At 35.0% G+C, this 21,134-nt stretch overlaps 2 protein-coding genes across 5 annotated transcripts in view; both read left to right on the top strand.

Annotated features, from left to right (window-relative positions):
• dpysl5a (dihydropyrimidinase like 5a) overlaps positions 1-2,078 on the top strand; it is a 37,040-nt gene extending 34,962 nt beyond the window's left edge. Inside the window, 1 exon segment of the mRNA NM_001018149.1 lies at positions 375-2,078. Within this exon segment, the coding sequence (NP_001018159.1) occupies positions 375-460 (86 nt within the window). The 3' untranslated portion in view covers positions 461-2,078.
• Positions 2,079-5,123: 3,045 nt separating this feature from the next.
• mapre3a (microtubule-associated protein, RP/EB family, member 3a) overlaps positions 5,124-21,134 on the top strand; it is a 33,276-nt gene continuing 17,265 nt past the window's right edge. For 2 of the 4 annotated variants that reach the window (XR_012392754.1, XM_005158846.5), the window contains exons 1-4: positions 5,124-5,222; positions 12,359-12,482; positions 12,811-12,956; positions 17,155-17,353. Coding sequence is in view for 2 of the 4 variants with exons in the window: in XM_005158846.5 (XP_005158903.1) it covers positions 12,362-12,482; positions 12,811-12,956; positions 17,155-17,353 (466 nt within the window). In the remaining 2 variants the exon portion in view is untranslated. 4 annotated transcript variants of the gene reach the window in all.

The following is a 21,134-nucleotide window of genomic DNA, read 5'->3' as shown; positions in this document are numbered from 1 at the left end:
GAGCAAATGCTAAAATTACCAATGACTTTGATTAACAAATGCTTTAATTTCTTTAACATACAGAAGCTTATTAATGTCATTGAAATATAAATTAATAAATCAAAATGCCTATGTTGAGAATAAATAAAAAAATGTGTGTTCTATGAATGAATAAATAAGCACTTAAACAAATATATTAACTTACCACCGCATCAATGTATCTGGGTCAAGTATGTAAAAAAATGACATGTGACATTGCAATGGATTACTTACATATTTTTGTATATGTATGTGTCTGTATGTTTTTAAATATGTTTACCTTCAGTACCAGATCATCACAACACTTTAATTTTATAGTCTATATCTGCATTTCTAACCTATTTACTTTCGAATAGGTGCCCAAATTGATGATAACGTTCCAAAGAGAGCTTCTGCAAGGATTCTGGCGCCCCCTGGTGGTCGTTCAAGTGGAATCTGGTAACTGGATCAACACTTACAAAGAAAAAGTCTGAAATTACACACTTACGGTGCATTCTGACAACCTCACATCTGGTGAAAATTATTTAATTTAACCACTCGCAACTAAACTTCCAGTGTTGGTTTTTTTATATATATATACATGTGTAAGAGGTGAAAAAAAAAACATTTGTGCAGAAATTGGAAAACAAGGTAAAGTCAGAGAGATTTGGTAATACAAAATGCTACAGGGTGTTTTATTCTGAAATACTTAGGGTTATGTTCAAAAGTTCAAACACAAAACCGTTTTAGTGCTAAATTAACCGCAGATATTGGTTTTGTTCCACACTAACACATTTACAACATTTCTGCTGCCGTTTAAAGAAATGGGGATGTTTAGTTTGTGTAGTTGGTCATGGCTTAAAAAAATGTGAACCATTGTAAAGTTATTTAATCTTTTAACTGTTTTAATGTGTTGGCAGATGACTATACATTTACCTCAGTGTTTTTCTCTCGTGTGTACACTCACACCCGGCCTCTATTACAACACTTACAGACAACACTTTCTGACAGCAGACATCAAAAGATAGTTTTACTTTCGTTAAGATGTTAATATTCTTCATTTCTATTTTTAATTCATTTTTAATATGCTGATGATTCAAAGCAAATACAAGGAGATATCCATGGTTTTGGTCTGTGACCACTTTAGTATTCCCTTTGAAAGAAAATCATTTATATGAAGCATTTGTTGTTTATAAGCACACAAACCTGACCTAAAATTTGAATTAAAGAGATAGTTTGCCTAAAAATAATATTCTGTCATTATTTATTGACCCTCAAGCGTTATGAATATGTGTTATTTGTGATGTTTTGAAGAATGTTTGTTAAAATGCAGCCATTAAAATTAATTGTAGGACAGAAAACTGGATCAGTGTACAGATTTCCATCATTCCTCAAAATATCTTCCTTTTTGATCCACACAAGAAAGATGGTGGATGTCAATGTCTACAGGTTTCCAACATTCCTCAGAATCTTTTTTTTTAATCCACACAAGAAAGACAGTGAGTAAATGATGACAGAATTGTAATTTTGTGTAAACTGTCCTTAATATATCAAATTTTGTTGATCTGAACTTTGGCTTCCTTTTAAATCTCATAATTGAATTATTCTTCATAACATTAGCATAATTTTGCTGTTTGTTCTAGATTTACCTATATAGTGTCATTCCATTGGTTGCTCGATGAACATTATTGCAACTATTAATCTGCATGTTTCCAATTAACTCACTTCTGATCAATGAGCTCCACAAACTCCAGGTAAAAAGACAGCAGACAGTTTACCGGCGAGGCATGTGTTCTCTTTGTACATGTGTGTCTAACTGAGCACTTGAAAACCTTCTGTAGAGACCATTTAAAACACCGTAACTTTAGCTTGTACAACTCGATGTTCCTGTGACACAAGCGGTAGAATGGCGAGAACGTTTCAGTTGGTGCTGAATTTCCATGTATTTTTTTATTCTGTATTTTCAGTATGCTTTTTTCGATTTTTTAATATGAGCTGTGTACGCACTACAGTTGTACGTATTAACGTATTGTTTATCTCATGAAAAAAAGAAAAGTGCAAATAAACTCCCTTCAACCTCATGGTCATGTGTTTTGTTGTGTAAAATGAAACACTGATGCATACTGTGCAAAAAAAAAAAAAAAACAGGGTGTCCGCTGGGTCTTAAATAGTCTTAAAATGTTTTAAATTTCCAAAACAAAATGTTAAGCCCTAAAAAGTCTTAAATTCACAGAAATATTGTGTTGTAGGTTTAAAATCATTTTTAACAGGTCTTAATTTTAAATGTTGTCGAAGTAAAGTTACCCAATCAGGTCAACACTCATCTAATCACCAACAATCTATCTAAATAATTTGTTTTTATATACAGATGAAATCAGAATTATTTGCCCCCCTGTTTTTTTTTTCCTCAATTTCTGTTTAATTGAGAGAAGATTTTTTTTTCCTGCACATTTCTAAACATAATAGTTTTAATAACTCATTTCTAATAACTGATTTATTTTATCTTTGCCATCCTGACAGTAAATAATATTTGACAAGATGTTTTTCAAGACACTTCTATACAGCTTAAAGTGTCATTTAAAGGCTTAACTAGGTTACTTAGGTTAACTAGGCAGGTTTGGGTAATTAGACAAGTTATTGTATAACGTTGGTTTGTTCTGTAGACTATCCAAAAACATATAGCTTAAAGGGGCTAATAATTTTGACCTTAAAATGTTTTTAAAAAATTAAAAGCTGCTTTTATTCAAGCCGAAATAAAACAAATAAGACTTTCTCCGGAAAAAATATTATCAGACATACTGTGAAAATTTTCTTGCTCTATCAAACATCATTTGGGAAATATTTAAAAGAAAATAGAAGATCAAAGGGGGGCTAATAATTCTGACTTCAACCGTATATATTGAAGTTTTTTATTGGAAAGAGATGTTTATTTTATACAACAGCTTTAAGACATTTTTACAGCAAATTTGTTTAATTAAATTCCCTAATCAGGAAAAGAAAAGTAAAAACAATCCCACAATTCCTCATGGTAATAACAGCAATATATCCCCTTACATAATCTTCCGTTTACAAAAATCTTATAACAGAAGAGTTGTTCTGTTAAAAAGTGGACATAGTGTGAGTGGACATAATATTTGTAAATAGGCATGAAACTTTAGGTTTATAACAGAAACACATTAGCTTCAGTAGGAGTTATATTTAATTCATTTGAACCAAAAGCAAACACATATATTTTGGATTATTCGTGTAGTTTTCTTCATAATAAATACACTTTTAATAATGCTAAACTTGTCATTAAAAAAGAAACTTCATGTTGAAAAAAGTCTATCCAACTAGAGTTTTCCTGTTTTGACACATTAAAATATGTGGTTAAGATTTAATTACAATTGTTTTTTGCAACTCCATTGGTCCAACTTGGCCATTACAAAAAATGCTTAGTGCTATACACAAATACATGTAAAGTCTCATTCATAATGGTCTTAAAAGGGTCTTTAAAAAAATTGACTGGATGAAACCTGCAGAAACCCTGAATAAAATTATGATTAGGTTGTTTACACAGCTGATCACAATGAATGATTTCATTTTTAATTCATATTTCTTTTTTAAGAAATAAAACCGCTTTTACAAAATAGGGCACCTTTTGTAGCCCTAAATTATTTCAGTTTACTTTTTATAATTCTTTTTTAATTCTTTTATTTTATTAAGTTTATTTATTCATTCATTTTCCTTTCGGCTTAGTCCCTTTATTAATCTAGGGTCTCCACAGCGTAATGAACCGCCAACTTACACAGCATATGTTTTACGCAGCGGATGCTCTTCCAGCTGCAACCCATCACTGGGAAACACCCATACACACTCATTTACACACATATACTACAGACAATTGTAGCTTAATTAATTAACCTGTGCCGCATGTCTTTGGACTTGTGAGGGAAACCAGAGCACCTGGAGGAAACCCACGCGAGCGCAGGGAGAACATGCAAACTCCACACAGAAACGCCAACTGACCCAGCCGAGGCTCCAACCAGCGACCTTCTTGCTGTGAGGCGACAGCACTACCTGCGTCACCATGTCACCTTTTATTAAGTGTAAAGACTATTTATATTATTAATTCAAACGTAATTTGTTCTAATACAGTCATTTTTATCATGGTATAATTTTTACGATTTTATTTATATATATATATATATATATATATATATATATATATATATATATATATATATATGACCGATGTGTGTGTGTGTGTGTAAAATTATTGATTTTATGAGTTAATTACAATGAGTAATTAAACAAGTTGATTATTTGTCTTGTTTTTTTATTGAGATTTTTGAATAACTGTCCTTGTTTTTTATGTATTTATGTTTTACATTAATAAATATTTTTATTCATAAGAAATGTATATAAAAATAATAGTTTATACATAACATCTGTTATGAAAAAACTAATAACTTATACCTTAATTTTTTTAAAAGCTAAAAGAATACATTTGGATATTAATATTCAAAATTTTAAGGTTGTCTTTACAGAGAATACATATGTATTTAGTATTTATTTATGTGATTAATCCAAATGATTATGTGTAATCTGTGTAGTCATTTGTTAAAATGTTACCTGAAAGAGTTATCATTATCTATATGGGTTTCCTCCGGGTGCTCCGTTTTTCCCCACAGTACAAAGACATGCGCTGTGGGTGAATTGACTAAGCTAAATGTATGTGTGGATGAGAGTGTATGGGTGTTTTTCAGTGTTGGGTTACAGCTGGAAGGGCAACATATGCTGGATAAATTGGCGGTTCATTTCACTGTGGCGACCCGAGATTAATAAAGAGACTAAGCATAAAGAAAATGAATTAATTAATATTATTATTATTATTATCGATCATGAATATAATTACCTACAAAACTGTATAATAGTATCTTAATGACAGAATAAATATACATTTATACTACAATATGAAAAAACATGCGTGATACACACAATACATCCCAACTACCGTGATGTTTTTCTCCACTGTCAATACTTCACTAAGGCGTGCGTGTATAATGAAGGGGCGGCGCGCATGCGCAAAGAGAAGCCGTTTTGTTGCAGGAGAGCGTGGCGCTATCGTGGGCTGCCCGTAACCAAGCAGCAGAAGAGCGCATATCTGGCAACCCACAGGAGCAGCAGCGGATTGCCTTCAGCCAGTGTAATAACAACATTGGAAAGGACGCAGTCAAAATACAGTGAGTACAATGTTGTTAACGTGTCATAATTCACCGGAATTCTTCCTAATGAATGTCATTGTACTGGCGTCGTGTGTGTAAATGATGTGTTTATGGCTCAAGCGTGTGTATACGGCAGGGCCTGCGGAGGAGCTGTCACAATAATGAGCCGTTTGTTCAGCGGACTCACATGTATTACATATCACCTCAGACTGCTTTATGCTAAGTAACGGAGCAAAATATACTATTCATATGCTGATTTTAGCGTAAGAATGGCGTGTGAGGGATATAAACTGCGCGTTATACGGCCTGTGTGCCCATCATGTAGAAGATGCTGTAGTATAGTTTCTGTATTCAAAACATCGTCTGCATTATGTTTAAATATTCGTAACCTTATGAATTAGTTTGTGCTATATACTAATATTATAGCATGAGTAAGATCACGTGACAAAGCAAAACGAGCACGACACAAATATATCTACACTTGATGATGGCACCTGTCAGTCACTGCTGCTGTATTCAGACTTAAGGTTAGGTTGTTGACAATTATTTTCAAAAAACGTTCATAGGCCTTTTTGTTTACACTACTTTATTCAGAATACACCCAGCTTTATTTAGAAAAAAACTGAAAATGTATATTATCACAATGCCTATTGTCTTTTTAGCCATTTTTTGTTTAAGGCGTGAAAATGTCCTCTAACTTTATTTGTCAATATATTTACAATATATTCACTTGACTGATGACTGTTAGATTGTTTTATCTAGAAAGTTATAAAACAAGTTTTTTAGTTTATTTACTGGTTAATTTACTTGGATGATCATTACTCTGATTGAAACCTTGTCTTGATCAAAGTATCATTCATTTATTCATTTTCTTTTCAGCTTAGTCCCTTTATTAATCTGGGGTTACCACAGAGGAATAAACCACCAATTTATCCAGCAGAAATTTTTAACGCAGCAAATGCTCTTCCAGCTGCAACACGTCACTGGGAAACACCCATACACACTCATTCACACACACACTAGGGACAACTTCACCTATACCATGTCTTTTTTTTTTTTTTTTTTTTGGACCTATGGGGGAAACCAGAGCACCCAGACGAAACCCATGCGAACACGGGGAGAACATGCACATAGATCTCCACATAGAAATGCCAACATGATCCAGCCAAGGCTCGAATCAGCGACCTTCTTGCTGTGAGGCGATTGTGCCACCCACTGCGCCACCACGCCAACCTTGATCAAAATATATAAGTAAATGTACTTCTTTAAGAAATATATTTATGTCCTTACAGAAGAAAGAGATTATGACATATTTGTGTGTATGCAAATGTGTATGATCAGGTAATATATTAAGAATAAACCTCCAATAAACAATTACAATATTTCAAGATTTTTTTATTGTGTTCTATTAAATTAAATTAAATTAAATAAAAAAATCCAAAATAAAAGACTATTTAAGGCTTAAAGTACACCCTCAATATAGTTTGTCAGAAAGATGGGATTTAGTATATGTTTAGTTTTTTATAAGATATTTATTTTTTCCCCACAACATTTAGTTGAAGAATTTATTTAACGCAACACCAAAATGGTCCATCTTATCTTTTACTCATATTTAAATTTACAAACGTATAACTTCATGATAAAATGTAACTTCTCCTAAGGCTGCACACTATATTGTATCAGCATTGATTGCGAATCTGCAATGGTCATATCACAGGATCTCAAGAGATTTTAAGTTCATTTAAACCATTTAGACACAAGACATTATAAAGCTTTCTGCTTTAACAATTACATTAAATTTGATTAATTGGGTATGCAGTATATGCAGTAATTGTGTGAAGACACTGTTATTTACACTTGATTGTTGAATTTCTATATCTCAATACTGGTAGACTCCACCAAAACCCATAATGTTGTTTATTTAATGTTTATCTTTGTTCTATTGTTTTCATCTGTGCTTTAAATTATATTATTTTGTGTATTTCTGTATACTTTTGGATTTTTTTCACCAAATAGTCATCTTGTGTAATTATATTCATAATGCAATATGTTTCACAAAAAAAAAATATTGCAATGTCATTTATTTCTAATATTGTGCAGCTCTAACTTCTACACAAACATGAAAATAAAGCCGATACATTTAATATGATATTCAAAACTATTGTTATTTTTCAGTGGCATTTTCTGTGTATTCAGGCTAACAATTCAACACGTATAGCTGAGATCATGATTTTATTTTTAAATATTATTTTGTGGCATCACGGTGGTGCAGTGGGTAGCACGATTGCCTCACAGCAAGAAAGTCGCTGGTTTGAGCCTTGGCTGGGTCAGTTGGCATTTCTGTGTGGGGTTTGCATGGGTTTACTCCATGTGCTCCAGCTTCCCCCACAGCCCAATGACATGCGCTATAGGTGAATTGGGTAAGCTAAATTGTCAACAGTGTATGTGTGTGTATGGGAGTGTATGGGTGTTTCCCAGTAATAGGTTGCAACTGGAAGGGCATCCGCTGCGTAAAACATGAATAAGTTGGTGGTTCAGTCTGCTGTGGCGACCCCGAATTAATAAAGGGACTAAGCTGAAAAGAAAATGAATATTATTTTGTTACAGTACTCCAGACTCAGAGCTTTAAAAAATGCTGTGAAATACACACACATTGTGCCTTTGTAGATGTGTGTGTGTATTTAATGCTGAAGGTTTACAGATGTCGTTTCCATCCTTCAGTCTGCTGGATGCAGCAGATGTGCCTGGTTAAAAACATCTCAGAAACACTTTAATCTGGGTGGATTATCTCTGGAGGATTGAAACTTATAGTGTGATTAGTTTTTACTCTGAAAGGATGCGGTGACAACAGAACATAAACATCCACTGACATGCTAAAGATGCTGCAGGGGTACAAACTCCATGTTTTGGTGCTCTGTAGATGCATGTTTTTTTATTGTTAAAAAATGGGTAAGTCGAAGACACTCGAAAAATAAAAAGTTTTGATTCACATGGCTTTAACATTAAAGTTAAACTTTATCAGGGTGTCAATAATATACAAACACTCAGAGTTACACTGCAAAAATGCTTTTCTTATTTAGATTTTTTGGCTTTCTAGTCCAGTTCTTAAATCAAGAACATTTTCTAGGCAAGCAAAACATGTCTTATTTTCAGAAATAATATGTCAATATTAAGTGAGTTTTTCCTTAAAACCGGCTAAATAATTTGCCAGTGGGGTAAGTAAAATAATCCTTCTAACATACAATTATTTTTCTCACCCCATTGGCAGATTATTTTGCTTGCATTAAGGAAAAACGTGCACCATTTTGGCTCATTATTTCTTAAAACAAGACAATGTGTTTTTTTTTAAATTTATATAAAAATATATTTTTATTTATATATTTTTAAATATATTTGCACTAGAAAACAATACAAATAATTAATGTAAGAAGATCATTTTTGCAGAATTTAGGGCTGGAAAGAATGTAGAAAAAAATATATAAATACTCTTCAAAAACGAATGATTACTGGCCGAACATAAAATAATGCTAAATAAAATGCAAAGGTAAACATTGTACTTTTAACCTTGTACTTGCTGTTATTCACGTTTCTGTCTGCATCCCTATGGTGCAGTTTAACATCTAAATTATGAAAAAAATCTTACCATAAACAGTGTATTTTCCCAACACCGCAATGAAATAAACGGTAGTGAATAATATGAAACTATAGAATTTTCATTTCTGTTTCGTTCTTCCATATTAGTGGTGCAATGATTGTTCACGCCTCAGTTTGTATCACGGTTTTAATTTAAAAACAGAAAGCAGGACTAAGATGATATCAACAGATGCAGTGCACTGAGAAAGTTACAAACAGCACATACTTTTTTTAAATGTTTACATTTAATTTATTTAATTTATTATTAATGTAATTTACCTATTGGTCACACCAAACGCATTTACGTTGCAAAAACGTGAGGCGCAGCACAGTGCCTTCTTTGTTGTCAGTGGGGTATTGTGCGATAGTGTTGCTGTTGATACTAAAATAATTTTAATATTTAATAATATTGTAATATTCAAGATTTATGACTCATACACAGGGTGTCCGCAGGGTTTTAAAAAGTATTAAAAGTTGATAAATCAATTATGAGAAAGATAAAATGTGATAAAAAGTCTTAATGGCATTTTTACGAGGTCTTAAATTTTGTTCAAGCGTTGTCAAAAGTGAGTCCAAAAAAGCATAAATATGTTTATTTTCCTTCTAATATTAACAATGGCGTACTCGATCCACATGACTGGTTTGAGCTGGGGCGCATCTGGTCAAGCTCCTCCATCTGGGTAATGTCACATTCGCGACAAACCTGGAAAGGTGATGTGACGCTCTCCACATGTAGCGAAACCATAGAGCGAAACAGACGGCCTCTGACGGCCTCTCACAAACCCCGCCTCAGCTTTCATTTGATTGGAGGATGAAAAAGTCGTAAAGAGTGACGTAGTACACTCTGTCTGCTCACAGAAGCGTTAAGCGTGTAACAGCAAAAACTCGAGGCGCAGCAGATGATCAACACACGATGCGCGCAGAGCACATAAGCATTGTGCAAAACGCTCGCGGACGCTAGTAAACCATTCAAAAAAGGTGCCTCTCAATGCAAAAAGCACATTTGGTGTGATCGGCCCCTAAGGCCTTTAGATTTATGTTTAGTAATTAAGCAGGCTTTTGCTATTTACAATTGAGGAGGCATTCAGCGATTCAACAAGATGAAGCAATACACACATTCATTCATTTTCTTTTCAGCTTAGTCCCATTATTAATCAGGGGTCGCCACAGCTTATGCAGCATATGTTTTACACAGCGGATGCCCTTTCAGCTGCAACCCATCTCTGGGAAACATCCAAACACACTCATTCACACACAAGTAAGGAGGTGGGAGTGTTTTTTTTTTATAGAGAGATGTTTTTACAGGTGGTTTGTCAAGCCCACTTACCTGTGTGAAGCACACTTCATAAATGCACAATTATTTTTAGAGATATAGAGTCATTGTTAGAAAGTGTCTGGTGCAAATGGGTAAAACTAGTGCAAGTGTAAGTTAAAGTGTCAGAGAGATGAAAGAGTGTTTTTTGCCGGTGGTTTGTCAAGCCCACTCACCCATGTGAGGCATAACCAATTAAATACACGTCAAGTCAGGCATGTTGTCATAATTATTGGTTATAATTGAGTTCAGAAGACTAATTTTCATCTTGTAACATTTATTCACCTATTCACACATTTAGATTTAGTTTTAACACATGAATAGTGACACTCAGTATGGGCTTCTGGTCCTACATTCCAGATGACATGTATTGTCATATTGCACAACAGTGCTTAGAGTACATTTAATTTCCGTCACATGACATACTGTAGTCACCTGATTAAATATAATTTTTTGATTGGTATAAATCAAAAAAACATATATGATTCCCTCCACTTCTCCCTCCCCACATGTGAATGCCCAACAGGCAACCTAGAGTAAAAGGTGCAATATGTGATTGCCATTTTTTGTTGCTGTTTACAAAACAAGCCTATTTTCAAAAAGTGGAGTGTCTCTTTAAGGTGTTTGTTTATATTCAATTGTAACATAAATGAAAATATTTGTAACAAAATCTAAGGGATTTTTGTTTTTCCAGTAAAATTCTTCAATGCTTCAAAATTGATTTAAAACAAAATCCAAATGATCAGTTTAATTAAAACTTTGTGAAGAGACATGGGCTTTTTTCAATTCCAAGAAAGCAGAGAACGGACTTGTGTTCTTGTAAAGACCGGTCTTACCAGGTCACCTCGGAAGAACGTGTCCTCTGAGAAATGAGATGCTGCGGTCTTCCCTGGTTCTTCCTGATGGTCACATGACCTTCACACATTTTTAATGGAAATTTATTTAAACCTGACAGCATTCATACAGCGATTTATTGTTTTCCCTTTTCGCTATATATTCTGTGCATAATGAAATATACTGTATGTTGCACAATACAAATAAAACAGATTTTAATACAAATTCCAGCCGCAACCCATCTCTGGGAAACAACCACACACACTCATTCGCACTCACACACTACGGACAATTTAGTCTACGCAATTAACCTGTACCACATGTCTTTAGACTGTGGGGGAAACCAAAGTAGAGATCTGCGCGGGACTAAATTTTGAATCCCGCTCCTGCCAGGTTGTAGTCCGAACACGACTGTTTCTGCTTATATTAAGCATTTGTTGTCCCGCTGCCCAGCCCACCCAATTTTCTACCCACCTCGCCCGTTCCCGCTAATGAGCGGGGGGGAGAACAAAACCGAAAACCACCCAGCTATATAGAGTCCAGACAGCCTATAACAAACTGTTTGTATAAACACACACACACATAAGCACCAAGCAAGTGACACACACACAGACAACATCACGCTCTCTCTCATTCACACACACACACACACACACACACACACACAGAGCAAAAAACAAGCTAAATTCACACACATACATACGTGCATTGCTCACTTGGGAGTCGGGAGCGATATTGTTAGACCGCCTGCTTCCGTTCAAAATTACACCAGTTACCGACCGCTCCTGAGCTTTATTTGGAAATTTATTCCCGCGGCGCAAGAAATCTGGTCGGGAATGCAGACTTCTAAACCAGAGCACCCAGAGGAAACCCACGTGAACACAGGGAGAACATGCAACTCCACACAGAAATGCCAACTGACCCAGCCGAGGCTCGAACCAGCGACCTTCTTGCTGTGAGGCAACAACACTACTTACTGCACCACTGCATCATCATAGATAAATAAGTCATATCTCTAAACTTTAATAACAAATCTATATAAAATGCTGCACTTCCACCTCCTTCATTCAGTCGCAAATGACTTCTGGGACTTCTAGAGCTCAAGACGTCCTCCATATCAAGAACACATCGGGGAACCTTTAAGCATCCTCAGTTCTTGCGGCCTTGAGTTTTGGAACAGAACTTTGGCAGTTGATGATGCCGTTAAACAAGAACATGAGATCGCTGAATTTGATTGATGATAGAAATCTTAGATTGTTTTGTTGTGAAAATGAATTGGAAGTCTTATAGGAAGGGATGGTGAGCAAACAATGGCAGAATGTTCAAGTGCATTTATATCCATGTTGACTTTGTTTTATTTTGTTCGTCTTTCTAGGAGATGGCAGTGAATGTATACTCGACATCAGTAACAATTGAGAACCTGAGCCGACATGACATGTTGGCATGGGTGAACGATTCCCTTCAGCTCACCTACACCAAAATAGAGCAGTTATGTTCAGGTGGGTCCAACTGCCTGATTTCATGAAGTCATTCTGCCTTTGATCTCATGAACAGCACTACATATTTTTATTCCTGCTCCACTGTAGATCATCTACAGTAGCACCACTGTAAGTTTAATCTGTCATGTTGAAAGGTAACATGTACTGAGTGCGTGCATTAAGTGCAGTCAGTCAAACTGAAGCATTTACTTTGCATTCTTTATCACTAAACACTAATTAGGTAAACCAATCACTTGCATATATGTTGATTAAAGATGTTTTTCTCCTTTTTTATTGTGTAATGTAAGAGCTGTGTTGACCACTGTTATCTTCTGTTGTTTGTCTTCAGGGGCGGCTTATTGTCAGTTCATGGAGATGTTGTTCCCTGGGTGTATTCTTTTAAAGAAAGTGAAATTTCAGGCAAAGCTGGAACATGAGTTTATACACAACTTCAAAGTACTCCAGGCAGCTTTTAAGAGGATGAACGTCGATAAAGTTAGTGACTTTTAAACATTTGTTTTTATTTACAGTACATCTCACAACTTCTTTAAGTTCAAATAGCATTTTATTTACAGTATATTCAAAGAACAAGCCTGTAGCCAGCCTGGTGGACTTTTTGCAGTTATTCAAGTCATTTTCTTTTCAATTATGAAGTTTAAATACTGCATTTTAGTGACATTTTAGGCACTTTTTTTTTTGCTAGATTAGTTTGTCAGATGGTCACACTTCTTGATGTAATGAAAACATTTTCTAAATATTTAGAATAAAGAAATATGAAAAATAGGCTACTTATATTTAAAATACACATTTATTACATCAACACTGGGGGGTTAAAATAGAAATCTGTTAAAATTTTAAATTAAAAACTTTTGCCTATTGTCAGTTATTAGACAAATAACAAACTGGCCAGCAAATTTAACTTTCCCCAGTCTGAATTTTTTGCCCATTTGAATAATAAAAAATTAATAGCGTAGAGCTTTACGATTTTTATAGCATCTCTTGCAAAAAGTACATTTGATAATTCATGGATAACAACAATAGCCTAATAAGTACTACAAGTAACTTTATTATGGGCTGCCTATGGTGCTTCACAACATTTTATTGGTCATTTTTTCTTTCAAGAATAATGCCCAAGTTACTTGTAAAATGTCTATTTAACAACCTACACAGTGAACGTTGACTTTACTTGCAGGTCTCACTTTAGGTCTCAAAGCCTTTTTCGATGGGTTATTTTGATAATTTATGATGGCCTAACTGTCAAAATAGGACAAATGAGCTAATGTATGGGACAAATACTGGACCTTTCTAGGCTATGGGCCTGAATAACATTAATGAAGTGCACTAGTGAAATGATTAAGTGAATTATAATGAATAATAATAATAAGATTACCTTTTAAAAACTTGAAATTTAACATTTACTCAAAAAAAGAAGAAAATGATTTCCTTCAGCTTATTGCCAAAGCAACAATTCTCCTCCTCCTACTACTACTGATAAAAAATAACAATGAAATAAATTATATAAACTAGATCTATAATATAAATATTATATAATACATGGTTATAATAAAATATTATAAAAATATTATAAATTGCATGTTAAGTTACAAGGAAACAGAAATAATAAAATCTATAATCTACTTAATTTTAATCTACTTAACAAACAGCTACAATGACAGATTGCATAAAAATAAGAACAAAATTAAAATATCTGAGTTAAAAATGTAAAAGATCAATTTTAAATGTATAATTTAACATAGGATAATTTTTGCTTGTAATTTTAACTTCTGATCTACACAGTTCTCTTGTATAGATGAGTGTTTTTTACATAACTTTCATCTTAAGAAATATCCAAATGATATGGTGATGTCAGAACAGCAGAAACCATTGCTCATTTACCAACGTCACTTTAGAGCTAGTATTTGAATGATTCCCTAGCGTAATATCTAAAGTGATGACAATATAGTAAAAGGGCAGACTCACACTATGCTCTCCAAACCATGCCCAGGCCCGTTTCCTGGATCGTTTGAGAAGTGTGAGTGCTCTGAATCGGGCTCAGGCATGGTTCACATGGCTGGACCTGGCCCGGTTGGAAGAGGTGTGCCAGAGCGCTGTTCACTTGGAGTTTGGAGTGGGACGTTTTTAGTGTGAGTGCAAAACGCGCCTGAGCACGAAACAGAAAGCAAGACGTGACTTTTAAGGGACTGTTTCATATGGATTTATTAAGCATTCTTACTCTTCAATGAACACAAACTGTCGTAGATTATTAAAGATGAAAACCCCTCACTGTACGACAGCTGCGACTTCAGCAAACCTTCAATTTCTGCAGCACGAGGACTTTTTGATTGTTTATGAGCATCAAAATTGAGTGATCTGTTCAGCAAAATATTTGACTGTGTGTCACTGCCTATCAAACGTCTTAAACAATATGACTAAAGAAATCTACACTGTGCTGAGCGAAAGTGCTGACTGAATAGCGCATCATCGATGATGTAAGCGTGTCCAGGCCCGAATGTAATGTGAGTGCGGGCCGTCGGAGAAGACGGGAGGGGGACAAGCGTGCTTTGGCCTGGTTCAAGGCAACTGTATATAGTGTGAGTACGCCCTAAATAGTATAAATTCAGCACTACAACATGCAAAAGAGAGAGATCGACTTACAAAGTCATTTACCTGTTTAATAATGATTTGATCAGCTGTAGTTTAAGGGGGCTTTCACACCTGTAAATCGATTCAGTTGTTCCAAAACAGATTACAATTGTTACATTGTGGCTCTTTGCTCTTGGAGCGGTTCTCTTTCACACTGCAAAGTTTCTAATCAGACCAAAAGAGCTAAAACAAGTCACGTGCGAGTAAACTCGTTACATTGGTCAGAGTGTCAGGGTTTATTTTGCAGCGTCCCGCTCAGCTGTCAGGAGAGGTGGTGGTTTGGTGGTGATTGACAGGGTGCGCGCGACGTGTCTGAGGAGAGACGCGGTGGGGAGGGGTGAGAAGGGTGCGCGACGATGCCTATTTGAGGACCGGGAGGGAGACGCAAGATTATCGGGAGATCATCACTCGTTTGCGGGCATCCAGAGACCTGCAAATCTTCCCGCCCTACTCATAATTCTCTCTTCATATAGCCGTAAGCCTATTACATATCCATAAAACACTGTGATATAACCGCGCTCGGATCGGATCGCTTTCTCACTGCAATCAAACCGCTCCAGGGTTTGTTGCAATCGAGCCGAGACTACCTCATTCAAGCGATCTCAGAGCGATTACTTTGGCGCGGAACAAAGTGCAATTGCCCTGTTCACATATGCCAAACGAACCCCGCTAACTGGGCAAACGAGATACGTTCCGAAACAAAAGTGTAGGTGTGAAAGCACCCTGAAATTACGCAGTTTTTCGCTTAGGGCTTATTATGTGGTCTCTGTCGCCATCTTGTGGATGAACCTCGTTAGCCGTTTTTGCTCAAAGACTATTTCAAAATAGACACTATCCTTATAAACAAACTGCATAGTTGCAATCCAAACAACTACATTCTCTCCTAAAAAGGCTCAAAAGTACATTATGTTGTCCAACAGCAGCAGTATTTGTTAAACTGTAGAGTGTCTTCTGTTTGTCCTGTATGTGGGTGGAGAAATACGCAAGGGTGAAGGGTGATGAGGCTGGACAAGTGCTGTTATTTGCAGAATATCGCACGACTATCAGCCAATCAAATTCAAGAACCAGACAGAACTGTTGTATTTATATATATATATATATATATATATATATATATATATATATATATATATATATATATATATATATATATATACATGTATATATATATATATATATATATATATATATATATATATATATATATATATATATATATATATAAAATATTATAAATTAACAAATTACTCAAGTTACAGATATGGCTACTAAGAACGCTCGTTTTTTTACATATAACATATGATTGGAAAAATCACAGTTGTTCACTTACTCCTATTCAATTATTATTTTAAAAAACTGTAGTAAAAGAAATAAAGTACTAGAGAGATGAAACAGGAACTTATTTTATCAATGTGCTTTAGTTTTAGGCAGTTATTTAAGATTTTTTAGTTAAAAAAAAAATAAAAATTTGCCTAATACAGAAATTTTATGTCGGCGCTAATCTGAGCTATATTGGTTTACCGGCGAGCGTGAGCGTAATGCTACAGAGCGATTGCTTTGGGCGGTTCGTAAGACCATGGAAGAATGCTTAGCGGAGCGTCACACCTCTCTGCTTCTGCTTATGTGCCTCTGGCTACTACAGTATCAGTTCAGTATGTTCACTATGTTATATAACTGCCCCCTGCTGGTCATGTCTTTCTTGTGTTAGACCATGTTGTGCTTGTCACGCATTACCGCATTAAGGTGCGACAGCACTTTAGATCACTCGCACATTTTCAGTAGCCATATTTGTATAATTTGACTAATTGACTGACTAATTTCTTGAGCATTATATATAATGACTGTCGTAACTAATAGAAATTAGTGTTAAAAGCTATTTGTCCACGTATGTTCATACGGCCAGATCATCTGAAAATATCAATGTGTCTATTGTTGTTTATCATTTATCAAATAAATCTAATGTATGCTATGAAATTCCTGCTAGAGCAGAAAATATTTTAACATAAATAAGACACCTTACCTTTCTTTTCCTCTTTTCCTTGTCATCCAGATAATTCCTGTGGAAAGATTAGTGAAAGGAAAATTCCAAGACAACTTTGAATTCGTCCAGTGGTTTAAAAAATTCTTTGATGCCAACTATGATGGAAAAGAATATGATCCCATCCAAGCTAGACAGGGCCAAGACGTGGCGCCTCCACCAAATCCAGGTGAACACTTTTCCCACAAACCCAAGAGAACTGGTCCCTCAGGTAACCTCTAGATTCTGCTGCCCCTTTTGCTGCATCGATCGCTGAGCTTCTCCTGACTGACAGCGCGCTTTGCAATGCACAGGCCTCAGAAAGAGTTCCTCCATGCTCAGGCTTTCATTAATGAGAAAACAATGAATTCAGCATTAAAGCAGCTCTGCGCCTCTATAAACATTTGCACTGCAAAAAAGCCTTTCTTGCTTAGTGTTTTTGTCTTTCTAGTCCAAATACGTTTTAAAAATTAAATCAAGAAGCACTTTCTAGACAAGCGAAAACATTGCCAGTGAGTTAAGCAAAAAAAAAAAAAAAAAAAACAAGATTGCTTTGCTTACCCCAGTGGCAGGTTATTTTGTTCATTTTAAAAACAACCTAATTTTACTAAGAATTTTTTTTGACTAACAGCACTAACAAACAGTTTTGCAAAAGCGTTTTCTCAGTGTTCTCTCATGTGCTTTTCTCAAACAGCCATTGCTTGCTTATAGTGGCACTATAGGCAAGTCCTATTCATCCCTCAGTCCCTCCCAATTATTTAGTTGTCACTGAATATGTTTACATGGACACCAATAATATGATTTAAATACGATTAAGACAATACTCTAATTAAGAGTCTACCATGTAAAGAGCGATTTCTGATTACCTTTATCCGACTAAAGCAAGGATGTCAAAGTCAAATATCACAGAGGGCCAAAAAACTAATTTACTACAAGCTGAGGGTCAGACTATTCAATGTTTATTAAAACATATTAAAATGATTGCACTAAATCAATTGAACTAAGACCTAACACAGAGTATATTATTTAATCATTAAATAAATAAAGAAAAGTTTTTATGGCTCTATCAATAATCAAAGGATTTTTTTTTTAACAGGTAAATAGCAAAAAAGTAAATGTCCTTTAAAAACAAAAATATGTTCCTAAATGTCAAGATAAATGCATAAATGAAACTGCATGCATTCTAAACTGAAAATGCATTATTGTGCTGCTCTAAGATCATACCAATCACCGCTTTCAAATAGTAAAATGAGAAAATAAAAAAATAAAATCAGTTGTATTCAACTAAAAAATAAATATATATGAATAAAATACAATAATCTAAAATACAAAAATCTATGGCACACAAACAAAACAATAGCTATGTTTCCATCCACCTATTTTATGCACATTTTGCAAATGCGCTTAAAAAAAAAGTTGATGGAAACGCCATAATGCGCATAAATTTTGAAAATGCGCATAAAAAACTTATGCACTTAACTGGGCAGGATAAACTTTTTATTCGATAAAAAAAGATGCGCATAAACTGCAATTGAAACACTTTTACCGCACAAACTCCAGCATGCGCATTAAAAAAGGTCATGTGATTTTGTTGAAAGAGATCATGTGATACTTAAAATGTGTGTGAATGGACAAAACGTCAGGCTGAGCACATTATAAAGGAACATTCAAAAAGCAACTCATTTAAACACCTTAATAATATTAATGTTTTATTCAGATTAAGGCAAATAATTTGATTACTGATGTCCATGTAAACGTAATTAACATGAGGTTGTAGCTATCAAAGCAATGTGCAGTTATATTAACCCTCTATTGCAGTGTTTCTTAACCACGTTTCATGGAGGAACGTCCACCAGCACTGCAAATTTTCTGTCTCCTTAACCAATCACACCTGATTTAGGTCATCAGCTCTTTAGCAGAGATCGCAAGATCTGAAAAGGGTGTGGCAGACAAAGGAGACATGCAAAATGTGTAGTGCTGGTGGTTCTCAAGGAACGTGGTTGAGAACTACTGCTCTATCGCATGCATTATGAAAACTATGTCATACCATACACTCATTTTGTCTGTTAAGATTGTTGGGTTATGCAATTTTAAGTTGACAAGAAATATGTCAGACCTCCTGGGACCTTCGTTCTTAGAAATTGACAAGTCATAAGCCGTGGGGCTGTTTTCCACAGGGTGTGCTGAAGAAAAGGGTGGGTTGAAATATATTTGCCAGGAGGGAAGTTATGTGTTCAAGGCACAGTGCACAGACTTGGTCCAACTGCCGATATTAAATAAGCTGCTCTGCCTTTTTATATACACATAAATAAAAATAAATTATTTAGTCTAGATGCATATTATAAAGTGAGGATGTTCCATATCACAAGTAAAATAAACGTTTATTTTCTTCATTTAAAATAAAAATATTTGTTTTTATTATTGCTGTTCTATGAAAAAAATCAGTCACTATTCTAAAATTTAAAATCATAAAGAAATAAAATAGTTTTTTTTCACGTGTATGAAGTACACATCAAAGTTACAAAGAGCAGTGAAATACAAAAATGTTTAATTTGTGACTGAATCATCCAAAAAGCTCTCTTTTTATAATCAGATATTAGTGCATGTAGTTCGACTATAGTCCTGTTGCTTATGATGACAAAATTAAGAGAGTGTGTTTGAACAGGAGGTTGGGTGACGCAGTTAGCTGATATTGGTGATTACATCACCGGCTCTCATGCTTTCATCATCAAAAGCGACCAAACTATTATCAAACTACAGTCGCCCGTGCGCTGATATCTGTTTGACCAGACTGTGGATTGAGGCTAATGCTATTCTAAATAATGTTCAGTCTCTTACATGGACCGATCGTTTCGCTTTACAAGACCTTAGTGTGTCATCAGTAGCCATTAATTTGGATCAATCACCGTTTACTGCTATCAAATGATTACCAAGGACCACGGATTTAGCTCAAATTTTGCTTCTTTAATATTCTACTGTAGAAAAAAGTACTCTACATCTTGGATGACCTGTGGGTGAGTATATTAACAGGAACTATTCCTTTAATGCTGACTTCCTGAAGCAAAGATTGGCTACCAAAAAGGCATGTTTTGCCATCTTATTGTATTGGCAGTCATGAATGAAAGAGCTTTTGAGCTCTATTGGTCAACGATGACCATGACTGGAGTAACAATGATAAACTTCTGAACTTCAGTTCTGCCGTCACATGAATAAATGACATTTTAAAGCATTGAAAGACAAAACTAAATTATATTGTAGTAATAATTCACATTTTTACTGTTTTTTTTTTATTTAACAAACAGCTTTTGTGAGCACAAGTTTCTTTTAAATAATGTAAAATAAAACAACAAAGGCACAATAGGTACAATTGTTTTATTAAAATATCTAAAAACACAAGAACTGTGTTTTATATTTTGCTGCTTTATATACTTACATTTTCCCAAATGTTTTAAATGGTTTAATGTTCGAATCCTGAAAAAAAATAAGCAATTTTAACGATAGTGAAATGGATTGAAATAATAAAAGCTCCACTGCTTTCGTGCCGGGCCGCTTCGCATCGTGTTCATCTCTCATCAGCAGTTGCTTCTGGGCTCTTGTTTCGCTTCAACAGTTCTCAGATTTACTCTGCTTCATACCTCCATTATAATAAGTGTTGAATACTTTAGCTCATCCATTAACATGTTCTCTGCAGGATTCCATAAGATGTTATTAGAGGTGTGAACCTACACTGGTCTGACGGTTCGATTCGGTTATGACTATCATCACTCTTTTGGATTGAAAACAACATGAGCATTTATAGCAAGTGAACAAATGTAAATATTAAACCCAACTTGCTTTCTGAGTGTTGTCGCGCAAGTTTTTTAACTCCTATGATTGGTCACATGCTCAACAGAATAGGCTGCGATTGGCTCTAATGCTCTGGTGCTGATCAACGATGAGTGACACTGATAACCGGCAGCGGCGATCACAGCTGATCCATAATAGTTGTGGAATCTGGATTCACAAGTAAATTA

The sequence above is a fragment of the Danio rerio genome, chromosome 17, assembly GCF_049306965.1.
Source record: "Danio rerio strain Tuebingen ecotype United States chromosome 17, GRCz12tu, whole genome shotgun sequence".
Lineage (NCBI taxonomy): Eukaryota > Metazoa > Chordata > Actinopteri > Cypriniformes > Danionidae > Danio > Danio rerio.
The sequence above is the reverse complement of the archived record's forward strand: the minus strand, read 5'-3'. Positions and strand labels throughout refer to the sequence as shown.